Source organism: Etheostoma cragini, chromosome 8 (assembly GCF_013103735.1).
Source record: "Etheostoma cragini isolate CJK2018 chromosome 8, CSU_Ecrag_1.0, whole genome shotgun sequence".
Classification (NCBI taxonomy): Eukaryota; Metazoa; Chordata; class Actinopteri; order Perciformes; family Percidae; genus Etheostoma; species Etheostoma cragini.
Genome location: NC_048414.1, coordinates 11,564,546 through 11,581,932, shown reverse-complemented (window position 1 = coordinate 11,581,932; position 17,387 = coordinate 11,564,546). Strand labels below are relative to the sequence as shown.

General features: G+C 40.1%; 2 protein-coding genes across 6 annotated transcripts in view; both read right to left on the bottom strand.

The window, feature by feature from the left end:
* Positions 1-122: 122 nt before the first annotated feature.
* Positions 123-4,630, bottom strand: islr2 (immunoglobulin superfamily containing leucine-rich repeat 2). The gene is made up of 2 exons (XM_034878909.1): positions 4,178-4,630; positions 123-3,450 (listed from the first exon to the last, which is right to left on the bottom strand). Exon 2 carries the CDS (start codon positions 3,439-3,441, stop codon positions 1,300-1,302), a length of 2,142 nt encoding a protein of 713 aa, XP_034734800.1. The 5' UTR covers positions 3,442-3,450; positions 4,178-4,630; the 3' UTR covers positions 123-1,299.
* A 3,723-nt stretch (positions 4,631-8,353) lies between these two features.
* Positions 8,354-17,387, bottom strand: part of sema7a (semaphorin 7A) — a 9,394-nt gene continuing 360 nt past the window's right edge. The window contains exons 2-16 of one of the 5 annotated variants that reach the window (XR_004657479.1): positions 17,122-17,310; positions 16,663-16,802; positions 15,973-16,002; positions 15,752-15,853; positions 15,427-15,529; positions 15,155-15,265; positions 14,765-14,907; positions 13,616-13,794; positions 12,679-12,787; positions 12,027-12,222; positions 11,729-11,841; positions 10,203-10,345; positions 9,833-9,891; positions 9,236-9,741; positions 8,354-8,554 (exon numbers count right to left, since the gene is read on the bottom strand). Coding sequence is in view for 4 of the 5 variants with exons in the window: in XM_034878192.1 (XP_034734083.1) it covers positions 9,314-9,741; positions 9,833-9,891; positions 10,203-10,345; positions 11,729-11,841; positions 12,027-12,222; positions 12,679-12,787; positions 13,616-13,794; positions 14,765-14,907; positions 15,155-15,265; positions 15,427-15,529; positions 15,752-15,853; positions 15,973-16,002; positions 16,663-16,802; positions 17,122-17,224 (1,959 nt within the window). In the remaining variant the exon portion in view is untranslated. Of the gene's footprint in view, positions 8,555-9,070; positions 9,742-9,832; positions 9,892-10,202; positions 10,346-11,728; positions 11,842-12,026; positions 12,223-12,678; positions 12,788-13,615; positions 13,795-14,764; positions 14,908-15,154; positions 15,266-15,426; positions 15,530-15,751; positions 15,854-15,972; positions 16,003-16,662; positions 16,803-17,121; positions 17,311-17,387 lie in introns of those variants that run through there. The other 4 variants (XM_034878192.1, XM_034878193.1, XM_034878194.1 and 1 more) reach the window with 4 other exon arrangements.

The following is a 17,387-nucleotide window of genomic DNA, read 5'->3' as shown; positions in this document are numbered from 1 at the left end:
CGTAAACTGGTTGTATCAAATTGAGTTAATGTTTTTATTATTTCTTCAAATACATTTAGAAAATAATGTTCTATTTCCCCCGAAACCTCTCAATCCGCAAGATCAAAGACAAATCAAGAAAATAGTCCGTATACTTTCATGTTTTATTAACTCCACTTACATAAAATGATATCAAAAAAATATTTAAAGGTTACGGGTTTTGTTTTTCATTTCGTTTTACAACAGTTCACAAAAAGTCACTATATGCATCCAACTACAAGACAGTGAAGCCGCCAGACACGGTGCGCCCTTTGAGTATCATAGAAACTTTCTGTCGTAAAAAAAGAATAATTTTAGTTCACATGGCTTTACATCACAGGCTGACAGTAACATCTAAAGTCCTCTAGACTACACTAATAAAAACCACACAAGGAAATACGCGTAACATGCCATGGACTCGTTCATTGTAAAAAGCGAGAGTGTGCAATAGCAAGCACCCGTTGATTAAGAGGTTTAAAGTCGCACATTTTTAAAGCCTTACAATACGTCAGACAACATTTTGTTGGTAAATAACCTGGGATTTCTCGTCAAGCACAACACAGTTGAAAGTGAAATTTCCCTTTTTGGATTCACGGGACAGCGGGAAGGTCAGCACCGAAAGCTAATATCTGCATATTGTAGCCTATCAATTAATCAGATATCATCAACCAAATCTGCGACTGCACGATTCCGAGGAGATGGTAAATGGCCACTGTGCAATTTTTTCTCATCCTTACACAGACTACACAGTTATGAAAGAGCAATTGGTCCCTGATGTCAATTTGTTTTAAATGACTTTAAAACATATGGCACTTTTTGTTTGTTTTTTGTTCTTTCCAAAACGGTGACTTCTTTTTAATATCTTTTTTTTTTTTTGCCTTCCTTTTACGCAAAACTCCAGCGAGCTGCGCGCATCGCCGTTTACACCATTTGTCCCCATAGCTGTATCTGTCCTGCAGAAAGGGAACATTTTGCTGCTTTCCTGACAGTTTTGAGGTCTTATAAAACTGTAGAAAACGGTGCTTGCATTGTGTACTTATGTTGCTTATTTTAACCTTACAGTAGACTACAAATGTCACATGAATCAATTCACAATCTCAGGTGATTGACGGAGTAGCCTACTTTTTGAGGTAAAAAAATTAAAATATCCACCTTTTGTTTTTATGAGAAGCCAACCTTGTTCACGTGAAGTAATGGTGGGTGACAGTTACCTGTTTGAATGTAGGCTACATAAAGGTAAAAAAAAAAAATGTTCAGTATACTCGCTGACGTCCGTGGAGCTCAGCGGCTTGGCTGCTTGTAGTTGCCGTTGATCTCCTCCGAGATGTTGACTGCCTCTGCTCCCAGCGGTAATCTGTCACTGTACTCCGAGCCCATTTCAAACTCCTCCTGGTTGGTTTTGGATGAGGATTCGGGGATGGACTCTGTCACCACGCTCCCCTCGGCCTCTCCGTCTCCTTCCTCTCCCTCGGCATCTCCCTCCCCCTCGCCTAACTCGCTGGGTTCGAAGGTTTTCTCTGACTCCACAAAAGACGCCCTGCGATCAAAGTCTCCAGTCATTTGTTTCTCCATCTGATCAAGATTCTGAGCCTTCATGGTCAGCTTGTATGTCTTCCCTTGGTACTTGTATAACAAATGACAGCAGGTGGCCCCCAGTAAGGGAACAGTGGCCAGACCCAGTAGGAAAATGCTGACAACCACGATGATAAGCAGGGAGGGGATTTTCTTCCTAGTTGTGAAGACTACTTGGACTTGGCAGTCCTTCCCCCCATAGGTGAGACAAAGTGTGTAATTTGTGCCAGGCTGTAAACCATGGAAGCGGTAGGCATTAACCCCTTCCTCTATATTGGACCACTGAACCATGGAGTGTCCATTACCTGTATTCACACAGAGGTAGAGCATGTCCAGGGTGGCCTTACTGGACGAGGACTGGTACAGACCAATGGCCTCTTTATTCACTGTTTCCTGGTTTTCAGTGTGACTGAGATGAAGGTTAGATTTACTGCTGGGAAGCTGCAGTGGATTCAGCTGCACTTTGGCCTCCGTCTCTGATACTTCCAATGCAATAACACCAAAATCAAAAGTGTGCTGCTTCAGGTCATCCAAGCTCAGGTTGAAGGCGTGGTTGGAGATGTGTTCAGTGCTTTCTCTCGCGCCACACTTGCTCGCAAAGGTGGGGTACTTTGAAACGCTGCCGTCCTGCACCGTGACAACACTTTTGGCCGATGATCCTTCAGGACTGCCCTTTGTCTTTTCGTCAGTCTTGGCCCAGTTGACCACATTGTTTTTGGAAATCTTCTTGGCCTCTTCAGGTTTTATAACGGATGAATGGATCTTGGTCACCTTGATGTCAGGCTTTGAGTTGCTGCCATGTTTTTGGGAGGCTGCCATTGACACTTTTACATTGCTCTCTGCCTTGCCTAAATCATTCACCGCAGAGCAGCTGTAATTTCCATCTTCCCTTTTACTCAGTTGAGGGATGATGAGAGTGCCGTTTCTGAAGACGAGGAATCGATTGTTGGTTGTTTTATCATTCACTGGCACATCATTTATCTCTCCAGTGGAGGGCAAAGGGAATAGATAATTCTGATTTCCTGCAGTCACCTCCCAAATACCTTGTGGTGTGGGACTCCCTTTTGTCTCACAATTTAAGATGACCATCACACCCTCGTAGAGCTCGGTGTTCTCAATGTTGGGCTGATAGGTAATTGTGACAGTAGGGGCCTGACAGTCCAATTTGGGAATCGCTGTAACCATTGTGCCGTTCAGGTGTTCAGGGGCATCACATAAAATGGAATTTGGCTCGAGGACAGAAATCTTGGTCGTCGGGATCCAATCCCTCAGCCACTCCAGGCTGCAGGAGCATGTGAAGGGGTTGTTAAAAATCTGAAGGTGGGACATGGAGGAGAGAGCACTGAAGGTACCCTGCACAATGGTGGTGAACTTGTTGTTGTTGATGCGCAGAGACCTCAGGTCTTTCAGGGTGGAAAACGCGTCCTTTGGAAGGTTCACCATCTCATTGTTGTTTATTTTCAGGAGCTGCAGGGATGTGAGGTTGTGCAGATCCTCCCAGGGAAAGTTCACAATTTTGTTGTAGCTGATGTCTAGGTTGCGGAGATTGATCAGGGGGGCCAAGGTGTCAGCTTCTACAGTGACTATCTCATTGTGGGCCAGCCAGAGAGAGGTGACCTGTGTGATGTTGATGAAGCTTTTACTTTTCAGAAATTTGATCTTATTGGCAGAAAGGCTCACGGTGGTAACATTGGAGGGGAGACCCACAGGTACTACCAGCAGGTCTTTGTAAGCACAATCAGCAACCTGGTGGGCAAATTTATCCTGGCAGCTGCAGAGCTCTGGACAGCACTGCACAATGCCAACCACAGTAGTCCACAGGGCAAGGAGCTGCAGGAGCTGTCTCGCCATTTTCTGCACCTGCAAGCATCAATTACCAGACATCAGCCCGAGGTCTAATTTGTATCAGACAATTATATAACATCCATTATGTCCCTAACACTAGCAGAAAATGCACTGTGGAAGCTTTTACATCTTATTTCCATTTAGACATGTTTTATTAAGTAGGCTATATTTTCAAGGGGAATCAAATCTGTAATGCAAAATTGCATGACAAACTCATGAAAAAAACTAAATAAACACCCCAGACAAATACTGCTGCTGTTGTCATGCAATGTGGTTTAAAGATTCTGCAAATTTTTCTTTTGTTTCGTTTGGCACTTTAACCATAGGCTACTGCATGCACTACACACATTTGAAGGAGTTTTAGACAGCCGTACACGTGAATGAAAGCAAATATACACATAGCCTATGCTGTGTGTCCCATTTTCAGCAATTTCAGGGTTAGGTATCTCCTGCTCTGAGCGCATTTCCACAATCTGATGCGGAATAACTGGCGCACTAAGGTGATCAGACCTTTGATTTTGCAGCTAATTAAAAACATTATACTTTTAGCAAGAGTTAAATTACAATGTTGCCCTTATCAGTTGTCATTGAGACTATAGCGTTTTGCACTTATGAATAGATGCCCTTGTGATTCATCGGAGTTGCCTACAGGGCGATGTTTGTTTCACCTTATCTTAAAACCGGATGCTTCTTTTATTATCGTTCACGTCTAAGTGCCCCATTAACTACTAAATCGTCTTACCTGACCAATGTAAACTTTAATTCCTGTGTATTATTAATCACTTCCTGAAGTTTCCAATCCTCTGAAACAAGTTTAATGGTCGAAAAAACCCGAGCCCTCTTAGGTTGCGGATCCTTTCACATGACTTTTGCAGACATCGACATCGTTGATGAAGAGCGGCGGAGGGACCATTTTTCCCGGTGAGTCGCTGATGCGGTCCGAAGGCGCTTTTTTCCTCCAGCGAGTGCAGGATCCACTGCGCGTTCACGACGCCGCGAAGCGAGAAAAGGAACTGTGAACGCGCAGCCTCTCCCATCTCTCTCCTCACTATTAAAGATACAGACGCTCCGGGTCCTCCACCGTCACAGAAAATTCATAATTTAGTACCCGATGTTTAATTTATTACCCCGACCCAAGCCTAATCTTTGACCTCATTCGGTTTGGCTGCAGTCTATTGTCTTTAATTAAAGGACTTACACGAGAGTTTCCAAACTCCACTTTGATTTTAAATAAAGTTGTCCTGTGATAAACAGCCTACAGACGCAATTTCCAGCACTGCTGCATTACAAAATGTCTCTCTTAATGTGTTTATTAATATAAAAAAAACAAGAATACCACAAAAACAAAACAAAAAGACCAAAGGCTGAATTCAGAGGAGTCCAATAAGTGAAAATACCCCAAATCTTTAACCACAACAGGTGCAGATAATTTGATGTCATTTCATTACGTTGTGTGACGCCAAAATTGATTTGCAAGGTTTAGTGAATGTTTTACAACCGGAAGTGGAATTCAAAGCTAATAGAAACCGCTTTAAGGTAAATCACAAGTTTGTCATTCTTCATATTTTGAAACGCATATTCATAATTGCTGTGATCCGCTGGTATGTTTTAAATGTATGTGTACTTTAAGCCTATTTTTTGAATACACGTCATTAGTCATAATTGTTCCTTGATGTTTTTCTGTCATATGAATTTGTCTTAGCGTCTGAGGAGACTTGTTTGCTGTTCACATACTGCCATCGTCTGGTGTTCTGCAGTATGAACTCCGTCAGTTCAAACAGACTTGGCCATAATGCATAAATACACTATCTCATTACTAGGAGAATATTTCAGGGATTTAAAGACTCACACCCTGCCTTTAGACATGGTTGTGGTCCTTCCCATTCATAGTCTATAGTTCATATTTAGCTTTCTTAATTTATAGCTTGGAGAACCAATCCTTTTTTATATCAATTAGATCATTATATCTGATGTTGTATCATAACCCTGTGGACAAAGTTTAGGACTTCAGTGTAACTAATGACTGTTCATTGTTTGTTGCATTGTAATTCATTAATGCAATATTTCTGTTACTCCCTAATATAGAACACACACAACAAGTGTAAACTTGTGCGGCCTTCTACAAAAACCTCTGAAGTGTCTTCTGGTGTATGCTTATCCCCATCACAATCAGCTGGTTTGACTGCTGAAGCCTCACATAGGAAAAGAAATCCTTTATTGTCATTGTACAGAATACAATGCAATGTGGAGTGCTGATCATTGCAATAAAAGACACAAGAAAAACACAACATAAACAAAAACAATTTTTGCAAACAAACATCCACAGCTGACAAGACATGCTCTAAAATAATACAAAATCATCGCTCAAAATCAATAAATCACTAAATATCATTAAACTTTGCACTACCATAACAAAATGTATTGTTCAAGAATATATGTCATGATTTCACTAGTCTTAACTGTAATTACTGCACTAGAATAAATGTCACCATAGCAAAAGATCCAGTAGGTTTGTATATAAAAGACCATCAGCATGGTGTGGTTTTAAGACAGATCTGAAAAAATGTGACCCTATCTTTTAAGACTTGGTGTTAAGGTTAAAGTTTGGTTTAGGTGTGTGTGTGTGTGTGTGTGTGTGTGTGTGTGTGTGTGTGTGTGTGTGTGTGTGTATGTGTGTGTGTGGGTGCTGGTGGTGGTGGTGGTGGGGGGAGGTTTGATTTTGCAGTTTTGTTAAACAACAGTGACCTCTGTTGTCAGAAGACTGTTATTACACACACAATCTGCCTCATTCTTGTATTTTTAGTGAATTATAGAGCATATTCACACAAATATTAGACATGTTTTAGATTACATTAATTTTCTGTGTTATGTTGCACAGTGGAACATGTAGTACAGTTTGTTTTTAATCCTTGGTTTGGGGTTCCAGCCATGAACCTTTAATGTTGTTTTGTTGCTTAGAAAAAAAATTTTTTGTATTGTTTGTTTTTGTTCCATGATTTTCTTTACTTTGGCAGTCTTTCAATTGACTTCCTTTTCTTGAGGCAAAACAGGAAACCATGGAGCTGTGAACTGTGGTCCAAATCGTCTGGGGATCAAGGCCTGTTTGGGCTCATGTCAGAGCACAGCAGAAACCAGGAGGTCACTTTACCTCACAGTTTAGACTGCAGTTTGGCGCCATCCAGACTCAGAGCTGCAGTTAAGACAATTAAAAGATGCACTTTTAAATTAGGCTTCAGCTTGAGCAGAGATGGTCTGGATTTAATTAAACAGGGTGGTTTAAACAATGACTCAGGTAGACACCACAGACACATCATGAAAAAGATGTTTACCTCAACTGTGAGTAACCTTTCTCAGCCACCAACAGTCTACAGGTCAGGCAACCACAGGAGGCTCTAAGCTATCAGGGCAGGTGCCGGTCATCTCTGACTTGAATGACCTGACACAAACACATGTACAGTTGGTGAGTCATCTCTAGTCATGAGCCCTACAGCCATGGGTGGATTACTGAACGCGCCTACCAGCACCAAGTGTCCAAGGACTCCGGTGGCCCTTAAATTGGAGCCTCTGGGTTAAGATGCTGTTATTGACTCTGCATCATGTTGCATGGTCAAAGTGCCTAGTCATTCATGTCAACTACAGAGCCCCAAAAGTCTTACTGAAAATCTGAAGGAATAGTCTAAATATTTACTTTGAAGATGCCACAAGAAAGAAACCATTAGTTTCATTTTAAGTGAGTGTCCATCCCCTGTTTTATCAATAGGAGTTTATCGGGGCTCTATGCAATATGGGCACTTCAACTCTGTGAGGAGATATACAAATAGCTAGTGCTAAACAACATCCTTGTTGCGTAGTCTCATAATTGGGCTATAGCTACACCAAAAACAACAACAACAGTCTCACAGAGCCGCCTCTTTCTTGATTGTCTGTGTTGTAACCTGGGACGACAATAATTTGTGGTCTTGGTGGAGCCTTGTTCCACACATTTTACATTACTTCATACAGTATGTGAAGTCATTGTGTGGCTCAAAAACATGTTTACTGAACTGAGGAGGAACACCCAACATATTAACAGCAGGGTTTGGTCACAAACAAGAGAGACAACACGCCCAGATGACTGTGCTTCCATATTTTTCTACTTAATTTACTAACATCAAAACATTCAAAAATATTTTTGTGTCAGGTGGCAAAGTCTAGAAGTATTCAATATCTGTAAATCATGTTTGACTGCAGTGATGTACAATGTAAATGTTAATTTTACAGAAATATAAACAGCTGGAGAATTCAAACGAATCTTCTAAACTAATTAATCTGAAAGAAAATCTGAACAAGACTGCAGGATTTCTGCTTCAGTGGTTGTGGAGTGTTTGCTGCAGGGAGATAAGGTAGTTGTGTTTCATTTTTGTTCCTTGTATAAACAAGATGTACTCACTTTGTCGTCATTAGCAGGGTTGAGACTTTAGATCCAGGAATAAAACAGATTAAGCTAAAGATCTTTAGTTGTTGCCTGTACTCTGATCAGTCTGCACATGGTTTACTGAGTGCCATGTCTGATGAAGACCTGACCTACTAGGACACATACCTTCTTGAAACATTTTATGAGTGGAACAAAGAGAGATGTGACTATGACTCCTTCTTTTTCCATTGTTATTTTTATTTGAATGACCTGGAAACCAATCATATTCACTTACTGTACATTATTAGGGGGCATTTTCAAATAATCATACAAAAAAATACTTTTTTGAAAAGATAAATACATTCTTCAAATATTGCTTGCACATATAAATATATCCAGTATTAAACCAAATATGTTGTCAAAATACTATTAACTTAATACATTTATTTAGCTTAGTTTTTTTTTTTTAAACATTTTAAACAATCATTTCTTGTTTAAATTGAAACTATATAAATCCTGTGTGCATTATTATTTATCCTATACTTATTACTTGTGGCAAGAGTGGCTACTTTTTGACAAAAGTTACATAATCTCTCAATTTAATATAAATAATTGACTGGAAAAGTAGCCTTTAACAAAAAACTTCAATGTCAGAAGTGAGCACACTCAGTAAAGCAACAAACATCTCAAATCCGTTCTGATTCAAGTGGAAGGAGGTACATCTCACATCGGAGCTAATATTTATGTCTTTCTCTTTGTCAATGCAAAAATATACTGTGTGTTGTGTTATTCAAACATTTGTACTTTTTTTTTAACACTGAAATAGAAATTAAACAAGGTCGCAGGAAAATCCGGGGGAGGTCCCTGGCTGCCCCCACCCTTCCCTTAACAATCTAAAACAAATAATCTGTCAGCAGTGCACTGAAGTGGGACACAGAGGGAATTTATGTACTTTACCTTTTTCTGACTTCTAATAGATCAAATATCAAAAATCTGGCCTCAACATGTTTAGGCACTAGTACTCCATCACACCTACTTACTGTGTACTGTTCTCTCTGACCTGAAGCTTTTCCACTCATGATCATAACATTTTAAAGGTGTGCTTTGGTTTGGATTGAGCTCTTGTTAAAAACAATTCCTTCAGATTCCTTCATACACCTCTTTTTTGCCTTACGCATTCTAAGAAGTACTCACTCAATGAAACATTACTTCATGCAAGATGGTAAAGTCAGTCACTCATTATTTTTTTGCCAAAAACAGCTGTGTGAGCATAAATAAGGTGTTAGGTTTTCAGCAGCAGTGTCCTGCTGGTGTTGAAGTGGATTTCCTTTAATGCTGCCTGCGTCCTGGCCTGATAGCAATGGCAAGGACAAAGGGCATGGAACTGTGATGTTAGATTTTTAAACATGAGATCAGGAAAAATAGAAACGTTTTCAAAGAGAAAGGAGTGTAACGTATAATTAGTAGTTTTTGCAGATGCACCTATCAAAAAATCCCCAACACTGTTACAGCCAGTCCAAAGGTGATCCATGCTTTCTGCTGCACCACAGCTGACGCATCAGTTGTTCTGAAAAAGGGTTTACTTTTGTCAGTATTTTCATTTGTATCTGGGATCATCTGCTCTGTAAGCTGATACATTTTCACCACTTTAGTGTAGTCTTTCTCTTTGGAAAGACACTTGTAGTCGCCATAGTTCTCTTGTGCCATGTTGGGGATGAGGTGCAGGCAGTTAGATTGCATTTGCAGACAAGGGCTGCTCTGGCCTCCATGCTCCCAGGTGTAAACAGCATGGTAAGAGTCTATAGGACAGGACAGATAGAAAGGGACACCCAGTGGGACCGAGTGAGCTGTCCTCAAATCCACTGGTGATGGTAAAACCGTCTCCCGTTTGGTCCGGTTTACTTGTTTTTGTTCTACAAGAATAAAAACAAGATACAATGGGATGGACTTAAAAGCTTTTGAGCCCTTAGCAAGTGTGTATGAATAAGTGTCATCATTAGTTACCTTCTCCTGATGAAGGACACACAGTACTGTTCCCATCAATGATATTTTGAATGCCCCCACTGAAAACAAAAACAGAACAGATGTTGTAACAGGTGCATTTCTTTATGAGAAATTAGTGACTCTGATGTTACCCCTGTGAACCATTAAATTTAAAAAAATAAATAAATAAAGTGGAGTTTCTTAGTAAAATGCTCATCTTTGCATTAACATTTATTCTTATCTTTGCAGAAAGGAGCTTTTCAGAAGAACATGTAGAGGGCAGCTATTTCAATATTGTTGGCTGTAACATGTTTTATTATGATACAGCTTTGCACAGTATAAAAAGTCTGCTAAAGCAACTTGGTTTGAATGTAGTCCACATTCCACTTACGGGACAGTCGGGGTACATCCAAACGTCGTCCAGGCACAGTACGGATCCCGGGCCAGAACACAATCTGCACAGGACTTATTCTCCTGACACGTCTGGAGATCCATGACAGAAATCTTATCCGAAAAACCTACCACTAACCTTTTCTGAGCAAAGGGAGACAGAAACATACCTTTGGGTGCACTGCAAAAAGCTGTAAACACAACACCGACATATTACGACCATATAAAGTTCCTATGGGGAACATACTCAAAAATAATTGGTCATATACACACCCAGCAGACACGATGCACAAAAGCACTGGGAGTCATCTTTCTGATGCACAGGTCAGGTAAGCCCCATATTTCTTTTAACTTTAAACTCTGTTTTGGTCCCTACCAACTTTTGAGGGAAATTTTTGTCTCTCTCTGCTGCTAAATGTTCCATTAAATCGCTAATTTTGGCAGTCTGCTGTTGGGTGCTGGGCAGGAGTTTTTTTTTTAGAGCTTTCATACTGAAAATAGCTACCTGTTGCACCTGGAAACTAAAACAGTGAAGCTGCAAAAAATCAAAATAGATACTAAAACTCTATAAAGCTGATGGAATCTGCAAAGTCACGTAATAATTATGTGTGGATTTGTTACTACCAGTGACCCTTTTCACTTTGTCATTTAATCTAGTAAATATAAAAAAGATGAGTGCAACTTTAAAATACAAAATTACATTTTTATGGTAATAATTATTTTTGACCAACTGACAGTGGCTGACAAAAACACAACTGACAACACTGCGCTGCACAATGCATTGCATTTTAATAATTATAATATTAATAAATTGAATTTGTATAGCGCTTTTCCCAAGCTCAAAGTTGCTTTACAGTGTAGAAACAGTGTATATAAAAAGAAAAAAAGAAAAGAACTAAGGATAGGCAGAACAGAAAAGATGGGTCTTTAGACGGGACTGAAAAATGGTGAGGGACTTAGAGATGCGGATCTCATGGGGGAGGGAGTTCCAGAGCCTGGAACTCCCTCTCTGCTCTGGAAAAGGCTCTGTCCCCAAAACTGTGGAGCTTTGACTTGGGGACGTAGAGGAGACCGGCTGAGGTGGATCTGAGGGACCGTGAAGGTTGGTAGGGGGAGAGGAGGGCCGTGAGGTATGACGGGGCAAGGTGGTGGACGGCTTTGTAGGTGAGGACCAGGATTTTGAATGTGATCCGGTGAGAAATGGGAAGCCAGTGTAGCTGTTTTAGGGCCGGAGTGATGTGGTGCCAGGATGTGGAGCTGGTGATGAGTTGTGCGGCTGAGTTCTGAACCAGTTGGAGCCTTTTAATGGAGGTGGAGCTGATGCCGAGGAGTAGTGAGTTGCAATAGTCAAGTCGTGAGGAAATGAAGGCATGAATAAGTCTTTCGGCAGCAGAGGGAGTGAGTGAGGTTCTGATTTTAGCAATATTTCGAGGTGAAAGAAGGAGGTTTTGATGACTTGGATGTGAGGCTCAAGGGAGAGGGTTTAATCAAAAATCACACCAATTTTAACTGTCATATATAAAATACCTTTTTGGAGTCCAGCTTCATTGATTGTATGGCTGAACGGCTGGAGAGTTGTGTTTCAGAGATGATGAAAGGTTCTGACCCAGCCTCTAAGACTTTATGGATCTTTCCCAAATCTGTTGAAACAGCACAGTAGGGTTGCTATTTTGGGAGTGATAGTGTATTTTTGGCCCATTGTTCCTCACAGAGATTACAGACAATGCATGACTATGAGACAGGATCAACAGGCAAACAAGGCATAAATAGCTAAACAAAGTACGGAAGACCAGGAACAGTGTATTTGTTCCCAACCAGAACATACCAGTAGCCAAAAGCAGAACGTTATACATGCGCTGGTCTGCCGCCTGGACTCGGTCCACAGCTATCTTGGTGTAGTTGTTGCTGCTTATATAAAATGGGGCTCTATAATGCACAGAGTGAATCCAGTCAGTCATCTCTGGGTAATCCTTCACCACATTGACAGTGGCCAGTGGCAGGGTCCTGCTGTTTTTTACACACTGAAAAATACATAGGCACAACGTTTGTTTTTATTCTAAATGTACTTTGTATACTGGAGGAAATGGAAACATAAACTGAATGTTTGTTTACACTCAGGTTAAGCAATTGTAACGTCTTCAGGAACACAAAAATGAAGGCATTTAAAGTTGTTTAAAAACACACCAGATAAATATTTCCTAAAAGCTGTAACTGCATAGATGGAAGGCAGAGGACTTGTTGCTATGTGTTTACAACACAACAAGAGGAAATTCTGCAAATCTATGTTTGTGGGGCCCCTTCAGATTTTCTGACGGCTGATGGAGATTTTCCACACTTACTTACTTACAAGCTTACTCATGGAATGTGACAAAGATATCCCACAATAAATGTGAGTGACGCTCATGATGGTTGGACATAAAAATAAAACCCTTTAAGGAACTTTTCAGTCTCAACACAGCTACAAAACAAATGTTTACCGTTCCTGGCCTTGGATTGGGAATGACTTCGTTGTAGCCCTTGAAAGTTGAGTTCTCAAATATTTCTTCAATCATTCCAATTGAATAGATGCAGACTGCAGTGGAGTTCCTAGAAAAGGCATAAGATAACTCATGGAAGATTCAAGATTCAAAATCCTCTATTAATCCTACAATAGGAAAATTCACACTGTTGCAGCAGCAAGGGATACGTAGAAAACACATTAAAAAATACACAATAAAATCGTAAAATGTATTTACATTGCTAACTGAAGTTAGCATATCAATTACTAAATTATGGTGCGCCACTCACAAAACGGAACATTTTGGTAAACTTTGTGTATCTGACAGAATAAATGACAAACCTTCCATTGCGCTTGTATATGTATTCAATTTACAGATCAGACATACAGGCTTACAGGGGCTTGGTCAAATTGTAAAAGGGCATCTCCCTTGGCCATTCGGCTTGAACCACTTAATGACTAAAAGTCAGGATAGCTATTTTTGAGCATTCTTTTTCAAAATATGTCTCTTTCGTGAGTCCCCCAGACTTATAAAAGTGCAATTCTAAATTTCTGGAACACTCCTTTACGTACACACAAGTATAATCATGAAAATGTGTGCTTTTCCTAATGTGAGATTAAAAGGAATGAAATGAACATTTATGTTATGTGTGGCTCTAATCTTAATGAACGGAATCTTAAATAAGAAGATAGACATAGTAAATGATGTGTCATTAAACAAGATGTGCATGTGGCCAACCCACTCTCCTTCGTGTTTGTTATATATAGATGTAGAAAGTCAAAGTCAACAGCCCAGGGTTAGTTTTGTCTCCATGGGTAAAAAACTGATCAAAATGCTGAGCTTTCAATTTCAAGGATGTGTTGCTTGTGTTGTTGCGTAGCTGCTGCTGATAATAAAGGAAGTAAAAGTGCCATACCAGCTGCTTGTAAACAGGGCATAGACCTTTGTGTCATGCCAGTCCTCAGCATGCATCACATAAATGTCTTGGAGTCGGTTGAAATACAGCGACTCCTCTGGAAACCCACAGACAAGCCGCGCTTTGAGGAAAGATGTCCACATGTTTTGGAAGAATCTTTTTGATCCGCCTTCATCTACCTGCAAAATCACACCACTAAATCACAACGGGAAGTTTTTTTGCAAACTGAAATTTATCAACCAAGGGTTATTTGATAGGTTGTTGATGATGATGGTTGTATATGAGCCATGATACCTGGAACAAAACCGCTAACAGCTTTTGTTTGGTTTTGCACAGATGTCAAATAACAGAAGTGTTGAAAAGATTTTATTTCACCGCGGCAGCATGCCGGGTTGGTAATAGAGTATGAGGAAGCCTGACTCAGGGGTGCATGTAGTGGAAATGACCACAGAGCTTCAGACAGCTTCAACTGCATTTATTATGTGTATGCCTTTGTCAAAGCCTGGCTTTATATTCCAGTAACAGCTGGATATCACGCTGTCGACTTAATTACCCTCTCTCTTTGTACAGTCCAAGTAAATAATACATTTTCTACAAGGATATCATTTTATCCATGATGACAGCCTGAGCCTCTCAATTCGAGGATATGGCCTTTCGTCTCCGTTGGCAAAACCAGGAAGAGTTACTGTAGGAGACTCAGCCGACACTTTCATAGAACATTTAATGTCCATATCTTAATTTTTATGCTACATTGTGAACCGAATGACAAAGTACAGACTTTGTTCTGTTTGGTTAATCGGTTTCAATTCACGTGTACAGTCATAGTTTCAACGTACAGTTTTGACCTTTGAAACAACAGTTGACAAAATAATTTCACCTCAAGGTCCATTTAGTGGGTACTTTGGAGCTTTTGATCGTATTACACAATCTTCATCAATATTTCATATTCTTAGGCTTAAAGCCCAGCTAGCACCCGGCAACGGCTTGGCTGTTCCTTTCATCCAACCAAACAATAGTATCACATTGCCATCTCCAATCTTGTTTTGAATATCGATACAAGCATAAATATGACTGAATTGTTTTTTGGTAAGTTGCTATGGCAGTCTTAGAGCTTAACTGAGGCCAAGACCACTTCAATGTCCAGCGTACCTTACAAACTCTGGCAACCCTCGAAATCCAGGGGTCAGCCTCCCGGTTGTGATCAGAGTTCTTTTCACGGAAAAAGATGTAGATTTTCTCGTTGTGAGGGTCTTCCCCACGCTTCACCCAGGACACAGAGATGTACATGGGCTCTGTGAGAGGAGGACATGTTTACCAAACCGCTTCACTGATTACAGGACAGTGCTCTCCCAACAACAACATGTGACATGTTGGCCTGTGACATTATATTATTATATTGTATGTGAAACCAAAACAAAAGATAATTAAAGTGCACTGGGGAGTGGTCAGAACACTGAGTTAAGGAGTTGAGCATACTCAGAACAATCTTGCTGATTAGGTTCATCCTACATTATAAATGGACTTCAGTCATTTACTCACCTGAGACCCAGTTGTCATACATCCAGACATTAGTTCTGCTGCCAGCTTTCCTTCTGAATTGTAATGAACTTCCATCAGCATTCAAAGGTGCTGCTGAATAAAGGTCCCCCTCTAAAAACAGCAGAGACACATCACATTAAAACAAGCAAAGATGTTCAATAATTGAGTGTATTTCTGTGGAGGTGCACTGGTTTGCCAACTCTTCTATTCCACATGACTTGAAGTCTGCAACCCTGAGTCATATAAGGTATATATATATATATATAACATACCTATTGTGAGACATATGGAGTTATGTGTGTACACGAACGGAGAGATGCCAGTCCCCTCATAACTCTCCACTATTTCATGAGACTGGTTGTTTACTGACGAAAACTGTAGAACAAAAGTCAACAGAATATTGTGGTAAGTTAGTTGTGATGGAAAAGTATCAAAACACCAGCCATCCAACACCCTACTGAAATTACAGGCAGGGTGCTAATTTAACTTTAATCAGAACCACAGCCGGGACACCAAAAAGCTCCATGCTAATGAAATGAAAAAAGTAGCCACAATGAATGCAATATGTCTGACTGGGTGACATCAACACATATAAACACTTACAAGCTTCCAACACTGTGGTTTGTGTCCATTTGTTCCACAGACAAACAGGCTGTCCTGAAACTTCTCGATCACAGTGATGACATTTGCACACTGACCCTACAAGTACAGAGTGGTTATTGCCAAGTCATCACATAGAACTGATCATGTTTTTCAATTTAAAAATCAATAATTTAGCAAGTCATTTATGATCACATAATCATTCTCTAGTTACTAACCTCTTGGCACTGGGTTTTCAGAAGAAATTTCTGTAGGGGGACATCAATTGGTGAATAAAGTAACATAGTTTTCACTTGAGGATAGTTTCAAATTAGACTCCTGTATACAAAACAATAGCTCTGTGACAGCCATCTGCTACAATAACATATAATTAGGACCTCAGCTGCATCATAAACTCCACTATCACGTCAAGAACCACACAGATATCAAGCTGGGAGCCCATCAATAAACCATTAGATGAAGAGTATCCAGACAATAATAATAATATTAATAATTAAAATTCTATTTGGCACGCCTTTCTAGAAAAGGACATCTTACATGTTTAAGAGGGCATAAAAGATGAAAATACAATAGAATCCATTTAGCTTGATAAAAAATACACTTAACAAAATAGACATCTGAAAAGTGCATCTAAAAAGAAACGTCAGAAAAACAGTAAAAAAAAAAGAGTTTCGGGGGAGTTTCTATGCAATGCAGTACTATGAAGACTTTAAGATTAAAAGCTTTCTTAAAAATGGTACGTCTTTAACATTTTGAACATTTTACTGATGAACAGACTGTGTCTGCCTGTCAAATGTGGGTAAGGAAAGGCATTCCAGAGTACATGTATAGCAGGTGATAAATTACCATTAAACAAATTGAAAAGATGAATTCAAAAGCTTCAGTTCAAAAAGTTCAGAAACACCCACCTCTATAATATGATAGTCATCCACATCAAGTTTTAACACAAAATCCGTGCCTCCAACGTACATCTCCTCAAAGTTATCATGATAGAAGAACACACTGTGGTTCTGATAGACCTGGTATTCAAATACATCATTGATTATATCTGAGGAAAAGAGAAGCATCACAATATCATATTTTAGATATAGCCTCTAGGCTATATGGCTATATTACTCGTAGGGACTAGAAGGTCAATTTGAACCATATTATAATGTAGGCTATCGTGCAGTTACACCAAAAGTTGGAGATCTACCCGCAGTGTCAGAGTACTAAACTGAACTAGATTTTAGCGGGTTCAAACAGGATTTGAAGACAGGATTAATTCTGTAACTGTCTTTTCTAAACACCTACACCGAGACATTGATTTTACATGAAGACGTTTAAAACATTGCTGTCGTGGCGGTGAATACATGACGGTAGCCTACCTTTGGTCAGAAGTCTGGGATTATTTTTAGATCCAAGAGTCGGGGAATTAAGGACACATTGAAAATCCACAGCAAGCCAAACGATGAAAACAAAGCCCTTCATTTTACGCCTTAAAAGGCAAATATGTCCTTCTTGTTGTTCGCAGAATGATTATCTAGCAAGGAGGTTGCCTCTGCAGTATCTATGCACACACCCGTCGCTATGGGCGGGCCATAGGGGGCCGGGCCCGCCCCCCAAAATGCTTGTGCCCCCCCACTTGAGGCAC